Below are 13,277 nucleotides of genomic sequence, written 5' to 3' on the forward strand. Positions count from 1 at the left end.
TAACAATATGAAAATACGGTAACTCGGCTATTTTTTAAGATATCGAAACGCGGCCAACGGGATTTAAATAAAAAAAAATTTCAAAAAAATTAGGCCCGTTGGCCGCGTTTCGATATCTTAAAAAACAGCCGAGTTACCGTATTTATGTATTGTTGAAAATTGCAAAATTCGGTACTTCCGGTCCGGTTGAGGTGCAAACAAAATTCAAAGCGATACAAACCGGTACCAACGATTCTCTTTCGAACCCCGTTGGCCGCGTTTCGATATCTTAAAAAACAGCCGAGTTACCGTATTTACGTATTGTTAAAAATTGCAAAATTCGGTACTTCCGGTCCGGTTGAGGTGCAAACGAAATTCAAAGCGGTACAAACCGGTACAAACGATTCTTTTTCGAACCCCGTTGGCCGCGTTTCGATATCTTAAAAAATAGCCGATTTACCGTAATTACGTAATGTCTAAAATTTTTCGATTTTCTCGTTTTTCTCAAAATCCAAATTTGTTAGGAATTTTTTTCAAACGGTACAATGTTCGGTAGATCTAGTACAATATAGTATAGTCGAGAAAAAATCATTTTTCGAAAAGTGTGGGGCTACTCAAAAAATTCAAAAATTTCGATTTTTTAGAAATCCGCGCGTGATTTCGAAAAATTAACTACGGTCACGGACTAAGGAATAGAGGAACGGAGCACAAGCTGTATCGGGGGAGCACGTTTGCGGCGGGGGGGGGGGCCGCCATATTCGTTTAGTAATCACCACACATAGAACTCACTATTTGCGTATGTGTGAGAAATGAAAGTCAGATCCTGCGCACAATAAACAAAATAGGAAATAGAAATAGGAATAATTATTAAATATTAGAAATAAGAAATTGGAATTATTTATTTAAAAAATAAAAAGAATAGAAAAAATTAATGCATGAATTAAGAAATAAGAATTAGAACTAATTAATATATTTTATTCTCTTGTTAGATGTAAAATAATTTCTCTTTTTAATATTAAATGTTTATTGCTATTTCTAATATTTTGTCTACTGTATGCAGAGCCTCAGAGTAATAAAAGTTAAAGTATTTATTTTATAAAAAATGTCAAAAACAGAAAAATAAAATGTCTACTAAAATGTAAAAACTAAACACATTATAATAAAGTTTCAAAATAAGTTTCAAAATTATAGTACAACAATAATAAAACCGCCTAATCTCTTTACGCTTGTCACTCGTTATATCTAGTGGCACCACTACACGAGTGTAACCATGTCACAGACACAGAATCTCTGTGTGAGAATCGCTACATCAATATGGCGGAAAGCAGTCCCCCCCCCCCCGCACGCTTGAATTACCATCCCCTCTCGCCTAGACTTTAGACTCGGTCCCTCTATTCCTTAGTCCGTGACTACGGTACAATTTGGTACAAAACTAGTACAATGCAGTACAATTTCGATTATTTTAATTTTATTAAAGTATGGGGCTAACTTCATACACATGTATACGTCAGGTATACGTCAGGCCCATGTATATGACGGAAATTATAAAAAAAAAATTTTTTTTAAACACATACATATATCATACATAAAATATTTTAAGCACGTAAAATGCTTTGATGCCGACTCATTTGATGCGTGCTATTTGTTTTTGTTGCTATGTCGCGCGCACTATCATCTTGTTATCATTCGTACGGAGACATTCGAACAAGATGCAAAGAAAATTCGTGATTATTGTTGCTCGTATAATAATAATTGTGTTTTCGAAAATGGGTGCCACAGAAGCATCGACAGACAACTAAGAAGAGGAAGAAACTCCGAAATATCGAGCATTGACGGAACAACTTTTCGATAAGTAATTTATCATTTATTATTTCAAATAAATATTAAGATGTTTAATTTTCGTAATAAAAATTAAGTAAATCCTGAAATATTTATTGTTCTTTATTGAAATAATAGATCTGCATGAGAATCGAATAAAAAGAAATCGATTAATAAAGAAAAACTAATTTCCGTAAAAAAAAAAAAAAAAAAAAAAAAAAAAAAAAAAAAAAAAAAAAAAAAAAAACGCGGTAAATTTATCATAAAAGTTTGTTTCTAACAATTTGATTCATAATTAAATATCTGTAGTATAGTTTACTTTGTCGATTGAAATCTCAGTTCGTTTTTCATATTTGTTCGCGTGGAAATAATAAAGTAAAAGAACAGTTTCAAATATCATTGTGCAGAGTTCAAGTTTCCCCCCTCTCTTTTTAATGATAAAGTAAAGCGAGACAAAATGAAGCAGAAATACATGTGTATATTAAAAATTAATTAGATATCAAATGTAAATATATCAATTATGCTAATACAGTATAATAGTTGATTGTTTCCACGAAAATACTAGCACAACACGTCAATGATCACTTCCTATCATAATTATTAAGAAACTTCCCTGCCTTGCCAAGTTTGTACTAACGTTCCGCGCGATAACCTCCGTAATACGTAATATTTTATCACTATGCATAGCACATAAATATTGTATATCAAAATATTAACGGCAGTTTATTGCCGGACAAGCCAAGTAGCATCGTCAGTCGGAGTCAACCAGCGAGAAACGTGTAGGAAACAATTTTGAAATCATGAAACGAGCAATATTCATTCTTTATCTATTTATTGCCCTTGTAAGTATTATATTTCTATAGCGTAAAGAACATATGTATAGCTATAATTAAATTGATATTAAAATTATTAAACAAATATCAATAAGAAAAGATAAAGCTAAAATACATTTTATAAGAGAAAAATTAAAGTAAATAATAAACTTTTTGTCTCCGTGTAAAGAAAACATCTTTAAAAAAAGTTTCTATTTTCATTAATCCTACGATATAAAAGCACTGTTCACTAATTTTAATTCAAAATTTCATGAACTTTAATCTTATTTCTTTTAATTTTAATTTCAATTCTTTTTCAACAAATTATTATCATCAATTATCTATACTGCTAATAGTTTTTCTATATTTGTTACAGACCACAAGTGTCAATGATGATTTTGCGGAGAGAATAGCGGAGGAATTATCAATATCAAAAACAGACATGCAGATTTGTATGAATAAAACAAATGTTGTGCCCGGTAAGTTTACTCGAAATTTGTTATCAACTATTAATAATTAATGGCGTACTTAAGATATCAATTATTGAGCATTATAATATTATTTTGATATTCCATACGAATAAATTTATGTACTTTTTATTTAGGAGATCAAGTTGGTTATAAAATACGAAACCTCGTTTCGTAAAATGTTAACTTACATATCTTATCAACATGAAACTATTCATTTTAACTAATTTCTACTTTCTAGAGGATTTCATGAAATTGGATCAATTAATGTACGATGATGTGAAGACAGTGGATATCAATAAATCTGTTTTAAAAGTCGGTTGTCTATTTGCTTGCCTACTTCAGAAAAAAGGAATGGTAATATTTAAATATATTGTAAAAAATAATTTATACATACAGTCCTATGGGAAGTTGCTGAAACTAATTAGCTGTTATTTTTAAATGCACATAGGGAGCAAGAAAAATAAAATATCTTCTAACAGAGAACATTTTGCAGTTTTATTTACATACAAACGAAAGACAATATTTTTTTCATTAAATAAATGTTTATTAAAAAATGCCAAATATCACTAATTTTAATGGTATATATTTTCAAAGTGCGCACTGTCAGAATTATAACAAAAATTAAGTCGATTTCGAAAACTGTAATTGTAATTATAATTTTTGTTGCATAAAGCTTTTTATAGTTTTCAAAAGTAATTTAATTTTTTTGTTATAATTCTGATGGTGAGCGTTTCGAAAATATAAATAATTAAAATTAGCAAAACTTAGCATCTTTTCATAATCGTTTATTTAATGATAAAAATATTTCCAACTTTGTTTTTGTATTTTGATAATAGTTATATTAGCAAATTATTTATTTTTCATAATTATATTATTCATTAATTATATGTTATGTGAATTCCAGCTTTTAGGTCCACATATCAATGTGGAGAAGATAAAGGAATTTGTGAACACTAGAATGCGCTCACACACAGACAGTGAAGGCATCGCCATAGGCAATCGAATATTGGATAAATGTACCGATCAAGGTTAATACCGATTAAAAGACATAAAATTGAGATATTAATTTAAAAAATATACTTATACTGTATAAATATACTGTAATAATTATATTTATTCGTGTACGTAACATTTCAGTTAAAAGCAAGACTGACGAATGCGAAGTAGCTATTAAGATCCTCCTGTGTGCAGCTACGGAAATAAACCGTTTAAGGAATGTTTGAAAAAGTATAATAAGATAGAATATTAAAATATTATACTAGATTTTAGCAATAATTTAATGGATATAAAATATTGAATTTAAGCAATGTATGCGCTTTTAAGGAGTTAAAATCAATTTTTTCTTGATACAAGTGCAATTATTATCTTCTTGTAATATTTTATCAATTAATAAAAGAAATTTCACCAAAAGAAAAAAAAAACAATATCAAATTTTGTAAAATAAAATAAATCTTCTTAAACCACAGGATAACTATTCATTATAATTCGCTATCAATGCTATATCAAGTTTATTTTTTAGACCTAGATAATTTATAGAACTAAGATGGTAACTATCGGAAGCACGACAATTATTCTAATCGAGGAGAGAGGAAGGGACGGAAAGAGGGGAGAAAGGTGAGGGAAGAAAAGCTAGGCAAATCGTAGATGCAAATATTTGCAAGTACTTCGCGATCGGTAGTCTCTGCGGGTTAAAGTTTCACGACATAAAGAAAATTAGAAAGTCAAATATACATAGATCGATCTTTCATTGTGCATAAAAAATTTTCCTAATAATACAATATATTATACTTATTACAATAACAAAATATTATAAGTATTCCAAATTTGAAATTTTGATTCCAAATTTTGATTTAAAAATATAAAATATATGATAAAAATGTAAAAATAACATTTTTCAAACATAAAAATGTATAAATTTATTGCATTTAAATAATATTTTATAATTCCTGCCAAAATAATGCTACGTCTATCGAATAAATATTACTTAATCTATATGAAATCATCGATAATTCCTTAAATAAACGAACCGCGAATTGCTGAGGGTTTCGAGAACAGGGATCGACTTTAATGATGAGTAACAAGGGGGCGAGGGGATTGCCGAAGTCGCGGTTAATATAATTCGCGGTGCACCGCCCCCGAAATGATGACCGGAAAGGGGGATGCCAGGGAGATTCCACGTTGAAATTAGCATCGCTCGGATTCCGATCTGTGAATGTCCTAAGTTATGGTCGAACAAGAGGACGACTCTGCATGCTTCGCCTATGATCTCTCGCAGTGAATGTGCACGCACATTCAAACTCTGAGGTGGTGGGTAATTCCCTGAGCTTATAGTTCGAGACGCTATTAAGCTTGCTTTCAACCATCTATAATTCGTGAATAAATTTCTATCTATAATTTTAAAGAAGTAACTTACTTTAGAGCTTTGAAAAATTCTTCTTTGATCAATCTTTTTTGCATTTTCCGAGTGTGTATTTTAATTTGTTTCTAAGTCGATGATGCGCAGGCAGATTACATCTGCATTGATTTTGACCGTGTTTTTCTATCTTTTTAGTCGACTCTATCTAGAACGTGCAGATATATGTAAAGTATTTATTTGTTTTATCGTTTCTTTTTTTATTGTTAATTACAATACTTCTTTCGATGAATATTTGAAAAAATATTCATCTTAGAATCAATATTTAATAACGCAAGTGTACGATTTGATAACATTAATGTAATGCACGGTATACTATCAAAGTTTCGAATTCCTATACTTGAAGGAATTTTCGTATAGCGCGCATCAGAAGGAATGCACGAAGTTGTGTGCGAATGAAAACTGCCACGAAATCTCCATTGAAATTTCTACCATCGCAATTTGGCCATGCAAATAGTGGTTGAAAATATTCCATGTGCAATACAATGCTAAAGGCACTTATTTGCGACGCAAGCAATGCGTCGAAATATATATATTTTACATATGTACATATTACGTGTAATGTGTGTATATATAATATTGTAATAAAAACAGTACATTTAACTTCATCTTTTAAAATACAATTGAATCGCCGACAAACTTGACGATCATATTTCAGCTTTCATATTTCGTATTTCACAATTTCAGTAAAAAAACGACTTCGGACATCCTGTATTCCTGAAATTGCGTGTTCAATTTGTAAGGCATGTATATGCACAAAACGGATAAGTACGCTGTGTGTGTGTGTGTGTGTGTGTGTGTGTGTGCGCGCGCGTGCGTGCGTGCGTGTGTGTGTGTGTGTGTGTGTGAGATAGATAAGACTTATTTCCAATATACACACACACACACACACACACACAGAGATGTACATAGATACTTGTATGCGACGCGAAAACGAAAATCTAATAGACTTAACTTCCATAAAGACGCTATACACTCTCTGGACCTCGGGATCACTTTGAAAACTCTCTCGCGACGATGCAGCGTATAGTGCGAAATTTTCCCCATAATAATTTGCCGGGAGCGTCCGTTACGAGCGATCGTAAAATTAAGAGGAGGAGGACGTTAACGTTTACTCCTCGCAACCCACCCTTACACAGAAATTTCGGCAGGATGCAGCCAACGCTTTATTTATGGACTCGCTTTATGGCAAGTACTTGCCGTTCATGGATCATGTTTATACTCGCTTGATAAAGTACGCGATAAGAGAACGGAAATAAAAATCATTCATCATTTTATTGTTAATATTTTAAACTTTAAAATATTCTAGAAAAAAAGTAATATAATTTATAAATATATATATAATAAATGTGTAAAGATCTGATTAATTATTATAGTATATGCTCATTCAAACAAAACAAGTCTCATTCATCTTGATAATATTAAGTAATGTACTTCAAAACAATATATACTTCGTAATCGTGTAAAATCGTATCAAATATAGCTCTGTCCGACACAAGCTAAATGAAACGAAGCACGGATGTACACGAGTGAGTTACCGTGAAGCGACCATAGGGATGGGAGGTCCATGCCCTGTCTGTGTCTCTCTGAATCGATTTTAGGCGCGTGGACCACCATAGGCGTACGCTTAGCGTCGAGAGAAGAGACAAGCGGAGAGAGAAACAGTCGTTTCTCGTTAAACAGCTCTCATAAAGGCAATTGCTTCCTTTCCCTTATTTTGTTCATTGAAAATACTGCCATAAAAGTTTAAGTATTTAACATTATTGTGACAATGTGAGTACGTGAGTTTTTGTGTATTTATTTTTCGAGAAAATTGCAATAAGTTATTAAATTTACATATTATTTCTACTAAGAAATTCGCAGTTTCACTTAAATTGACCTTTCTCTCTTTTTAAGTCCAAACAACATTAAAATACAGATAGATTTCGATAAAAACACATGTTTGTATGGACAAACTTCGAGGAACGCTCCATTTTTCATGTTTCAAAGATTACTGTAACACATCGACAGAGTTAAAATTATCTTTGAGGAAATGCGCAGAAACGCAAAAATATTAAAAACAGCGTAGAATCCAACGTCAATTTGTTATTACATTAATTACAGTTTAATAGTCACGAGGAATTTTCCGAAAATACAAGCACAGTATACTACCACAACTACTGCAAAGATTTTTACTTCAGCAAGTTTATGTATGACCCGCGCGATAACCTGCACAATACGCGCACAAGCCTTATAATTTATCATTGTGTATTGCATATTGTAGGAGGCGATTTTAGTTAGTTACGGATGAAATAGGAGAAAACGGATCGAAATAAGTGGCGTTAGAGCGCTTGTTGTTAAGTTGATGCGTGCGTGGTAGGTGTTAGGAGAGAAATGGGAAAGACGCGTGCGTAGCAAAGTGTATCTCTTCTAATATATCTTTACTTGTTCGTTAATCACGGTCTCGAGTAATTTATCCCTCACACAAGCAATCCTACGATATAAATACCGTATATCAACATATCGACACAGTTCATTGCCACGAATGAGCGAATTGACATCGCTAATCAAAGCCGACTATCGAAAAACAAGAGTAGAGAACAATTCCGAGATTATGGAGCGAACAATATTCGTGGAGTATTCGTTAGGTATTTCTACAGTGTAAAATATAACTATATATGTAACTGCAAGTAAATGAAGGATACCAAAATTATCCTCAGTATCATTATCCAAAATTAGCCGTCAGTATTACGGTGAATTTGTGGCGCTGGCACAGCCATTTATGACGATTTCGTGTGTGGCCCCGACTAATTCGCCAGTATCACGCCCGAGTTGGTGACTGACAAGCTAGTCGGGGCCATAATAAGGCCCAGAGTGAATTTCTACCAGGGAAGATATGTCAAGAAGACGCGGATATTCCCACGTGCAAAAAGATAAAAATCAAATATATAACAAAAAAATTGATCCAGGAAATTTAAACAACTCATTTACTCATTGCAATTATCATTATATCTCATTATAAATTATAAATTGTAAATTAACATTAATTTATGATTAATTACTATACAATTTTATCCATGATTTCGTGATTTTATCTGAGATTTATTAACTAAAAATCAACGGCTAGAATTTTTCAGAAATATGACTTTTTAAGTTCAATTTCTAATGTTATTACAATTTCTTATTTTATTATTAAAATATGCTAATATGATATATATATATTTTTTTTATATATATATTTAATTGTAGATTTGTAGAAGAAAAATAATACATAGAATAATTTGTAGAAGAAAATAAATCAATAATACGAACGAATAATAGTCAAAGTTTTTATCTTTTTTTTTAAATAAAGGATTTTAAAGTAGAAAATATTTTTCCCTCCAAGATTCATTATTCAAAAATGTATCTACAAATAAAACAAGTTCAAGACAAACGCGAAAAATTAGAAATAAAAAAAATTAAAAGCAAAGACCAAATATTGAGAGATAAAGAATGTTAAATATATAGGAAATATAAAGAATATGCAATAAAAATATATTACATATAAGCAAAATATTTTAACTAACAATCGAATACTGTATAATCTGTGCGTCAAAAAATATCTTGTCGTTCGCTTATCTGTTCTCCATGAATCAACGAGAAACACACTTGTATGCATATCGTAGTTATCACGTTAGTGTATGTATTATACGTTCCCTCTGATAACACTTTCGTCAGTGTTATGCGTTTACGAATTATTATCTCTTATTTCCATGTTTTCGGTGATCTTACGAGAAAAAAAAGCACGGGACAGACTTTGTTTCTTACTGCAAACGTAATGGACTGCATAATAAATATTGCCATACTTACAATTAGGTATAAGATATAGAGATTTCAAACTAAATTTATATATATCATTTATATACAGAATGTCCCAGACGTATCACGTCACTCGCGGTAAGAACGGTTTAGTTAATAAAAAGCAGCTAAAACTGCTAGGTGCGTAAACCGATAAAATTAAGAATAAAAGCACAAATGACGAATGGCGTTATATATATATATATATACGGCAGCTTGAAGTACTCTGTTGAAAGATCACTTGAAAACTATTTCCTAAAATAACTCATTCTTACGATTCTTGACATAATATTAAAAAAAGATTTTTCATATATTTTGTATATATACAATACTTTTATATATACTACACACACCGTATCACAATTGTATCATATTCGTTAATAGCAGATTCCTCAGATCATTAAGAGATCAAAATGTCAAAAACTCAGGCATGTTGCATATTGATTTTTATATCCTTACCATATGAGAAACCTTAGAAATCCGCTATTAACGGATAATATGTGATACGGTTGTAAATGTATAGTATAATAAAAAACAAATTAATAAATCATTCTTTTTTAATATTATATCAAGAATTGTAAAAATAAATTATTTTAGGAAATAAGCTTCAAAGAGATCTTTCAACAAGGTGTTTCAAGCCGTCGTATATATAACGCCATTTGCTTTCATTACTGCAGTTTATCGGTTTACGATACCTAGCTATTACACACCCAGCAGTTTTAGCTGCTTTATTAACGAAACCGCTCTTGCACGCGTGAATTGATACAAATGTTTGTGCCCAATTAAGTTCTTGAAATTGCCGACAGAAACAAATTTTTAAAAATTGCTGGGCTTTCAAGGATTATGCCGCAATACATGCACAACGCAGACTTGCATTATTGCAATCATTTCATTAGATAGTTATAATTTTATTTTAGAATCATACAGTAACATCTTTGTGACGTCGTCACGTTGTCTTATCTCTGGTTACGCGTTTGATAACAACGAAATATTTGTATAGTCTAGTGTAGTGTCAACGACTCAGGTAGGTCGGAGATAATTTTATCTTATCCAGATGAGTCTACCGGTATTGATTTTTCGTTCGGCAATCGATTTTAAATATTCAGTAATTATGTAATAAATAATATAATAAAAATTATACAGAGTAAATTATTAAAGGTAAACGAAAAATTAAAAATTTTTTAATAATTAATTTTTATTTTTATTGAAAATTCAATACTTAAATTCAACGATCATGGTTAGATAACAATTATAAAATCAATCACGCTATTTTATAATAACAATTATACTACCTTTCCAATTAGATAATTAAATTTTCATCTATATTTCGAGAGATAATCTTCTATTCTTCTAATTGAATTATTAGTTTTTTATTCTTTATTTCTATAAAATTTTAGTTAATGATGATTGATTGGCATAGAAAAACCAACTTTCAATATTGTTAAAGAATTCAATCTAACTGGTGATTTGTGTGCACACTTTGCACAGTGGTTAACCCTGTACTTATACGGTGAAGTCGCAAAATGTCATGAATATATGAAAAGCTATATCTCATTTTCATCCTTTTCTTTCGTCACGTGATGCCTACGTTTTCTCGCGGACAAATGTTCAATCACCTAAACATGCCAAATGCGTGCGACTCGCGCGTAGGTTTAATGTTTTTACGGCACCTACGCGAGCAGAAACGAGTTCTTTGTGAATGCCGGACCGTTCACTTTTGCAATATTAACTCCCGTCTACCGATACTGTTAATTGAGGCTTACTCGCGTCGATGATACGCGCGACTATAATTCAAACTTCCAAGAAAATAGCCATAATGCGTAATAGATATAATAAGCTCATTGTTGATTAAACACGAGTCAAGTAAACGTGCTCTATTATAGAGCATCGATCGATCACCACCAGGAAGCATAGTTAATTATCTGCGACACCTGCACTAACAAGTACCTGCTATTGCAAGGTATTAACCATTCTTTTCATAAATTGCTTATAACTCGACAATTATTAATTGTCTAAACAATGTTATTACTTTGTGTGTGTGTGTGTGTGTGTGTGTGTGTGTGTGTGCGCGCGCGCGCGCGCGTGTGTGTGTGTGTGTATTGTGTAAATTAAGAATTGTCATTTTTAATTAAAATTTTTAAATCAAATTTTATTGTACTTTCTTATATATAATATTTTAATTTGAGCTCTTAAAAGAATTTATACGCTTAATTCTATTTAGTTTTAGTATTTTTTATCATGTTACAAATATTTTTAATTCTACTTCAAATTTTAATCAATTTACTATTAATCTTAATAGTCTTAAAAATGTAACTTTTTAAAAACAAATATATATTACTGTATATTTATTTTTTATACACATAAATAATTAATTCTATTATGTATTTCCATGTGTATGTAAACTGATAACTCGATTACTACAGCTGCAATTGAATACGAATACGCATAAGAAAATAGGCAGAAAATAGTTCGTGGAAGCTGTGTGCCGCGGCAGCTGATTCACTTCTTGGAAACTTCCGTATCTCGGAAGAGAATGTCACAAAAACACAACCAGTTCTCCTACGGAGACCGCAGAGGCGTTTTGATTGCTTATTATTTCGAAAATTTCACTCAATCCAAGTTACTCGTTTTAATTCGCGCGATAAAAAAGTTAAATTTTACTGAATATTTTTACTGCTATTATTAAACACTTCGATCTAAAATTGATTTCCCTTCATTTATCTCGATGTAAATTTAAGATGATGTGACTCAAATTTCATATGAAATATTTCAATTTAGTAAAACAAATTCTCTTTCGAATCGTTCTAGTTAAAACTTCTTCATGACATTATATCAACTTTAACCGCAATATTATAATTGCAAATATTCGAATTTAATACAGTTTTTCAGGTTCCAATATTTGTCATTTGGCATTCGCTGCTCGATTCTGGCTGCAGACATGCTTACGAAAAATGATATCGTACTCACCTACGCGGCGCGCAATCACACTTCTTTCCCGCGAAGACGAGGGACCCGGAAGAAAAATTCTCGGCGCCCATGTGTCTGCAGTTGTCGATCCTTCTCCGAAACTCTGAGATACGTCGAACACACAAGAAGCAACACACGCACACCGCACTATCAGCAGACGCGACTGCTTATCGACACCAAACGTACGCGAAAAACACAACGGTACGCAACACCTGTTGCACGATCAACACGAACTCCACGGATCGAAGAGACTCGCCTCCGCCATTAATGATGCCAGAATGCAGACGCCTCTTGCGCAAGAGACGTCTGCATTCTAGTTACATTATCCGCCATAATGAATAACCCGCGAAAATCGCAATATCATAGTTGTGGCGACATCTTGCGTCAACTTTATCAAGTGACTAGTACGTAGTCACATTCGTTTATCGATATTACAGTTTGAGATGTATATCCGTGCTAATCTATAAATTGTGAGTTAAAAATTAAACCCGAAAGAAAAATTATTAACAGCGCCCATGTGTCTGGAGTTGCAAATTCTTTTCCGAAATTCCGAGATACGTCCAACACATAAGAAGCAACACACCACACTATCAACAGACGCAGCTGTTTATCGATACCAAACGTACGCGAAAAACGCAACGGTACGCAATACTTGTTGCACGATCAACACGAATTCCACGGACTGGAGCAGTGATGCCAGAAATGAGACGTGAGCAATATAAAGCTGCAGTGGAAGGAATGACGTATAATGTTATTCATAAGGAATGACACATCGAGAGAGAACCTCGTACGTGCTTCACGAAGCGCGCATATACATACGAATCTCGGTGAATGCGTCATCATTTCTTACATTACTGATTGAACAGGCTCACCTTCTCCATCAGTGATGTTTGGTGATTGCTCGGGATGCAAACACCTTCTCACACAAGATTCTAGCTACACTGTCCGCCATAGCGAATAGCCCGCGAAAATGTCGTAAAAATGCCGCGAAAATTGCAATAT

General features: G+C 32.2%; 2 protein-coding genes across 5 annotated transcripts in view; one reads left to right on the forward strand and one right to left on the reverse strand.

Annotated features, from left to right (window-relative positions):
• spri (sprint) overlaps positions 1-13,051 on the reverse strand; it is a 125,953-nt gene extending 112,902 nt beyond the window's left edge. The window contains exon 1 of one of the 3 annotated variants that reach the window (XM_012359763.2): positions 12,276-13,051. The gene's annotated coding sequence lies outside the window, so the exon portion shown is untranslated. The remainder of the gene's footprint in view (positions 1-12,275) is intronic. The other 2 variants (XM_012359769.2, XM_067348896.1) reach the window with 2 other exon arrangements.
• LOC105667769 (pheromone-binding protein Gp-9-like) lies at positions 1,622-4,544 on the forward strand. 2 transcript variants are annotated; one of them, XM_012359776.2, is made up of 5 exons: positions 1,622-1,831; positions 2,986-3,088; positions 3,318-3,433; positions 3,984-4,107; positions 4,217-4,544. In XM_012359776.2, the coding sequence occupies exons 2-5, from the start codon at positions 3,052-3,054 to the stop codon at positions 4,300-4,302; spliced, it is 363 nt and encodes a 120-aa protein (XP_012215199.1). In that variant the 5' UTR covers positions 1,622-1,831; positions 2,986-3,051; the 3' UTR covers positions 4,303-4,544. The 2 variants fall into 2 exon arrangements, with proteins under 2 accessions (XP_012215199.1, XP_012215198.1); XM_012359775.2 differs by lacking the exon at positions 1,622-1,831 and adding an exon at positions 2,514-2,639.
• Positions 13,052-13,277: the final 226 nt, after the last annotated feature.

Source organism: Linepithema humile, chromosome 2 (genome assembly GCF_040581485.1).
Source record: "Linepithema humile isolate Giens D197 chromosome 2, Lhum_UNIL_v1.0, whole genome shotgun sequence".
Taxonomy (NCBI): domain Eukaryota; kingdom Metazoa; phylum Arthropoda; class Insecta; order Hymenoptera; family Formicidae; genus Linepithema; species Linepithema humile.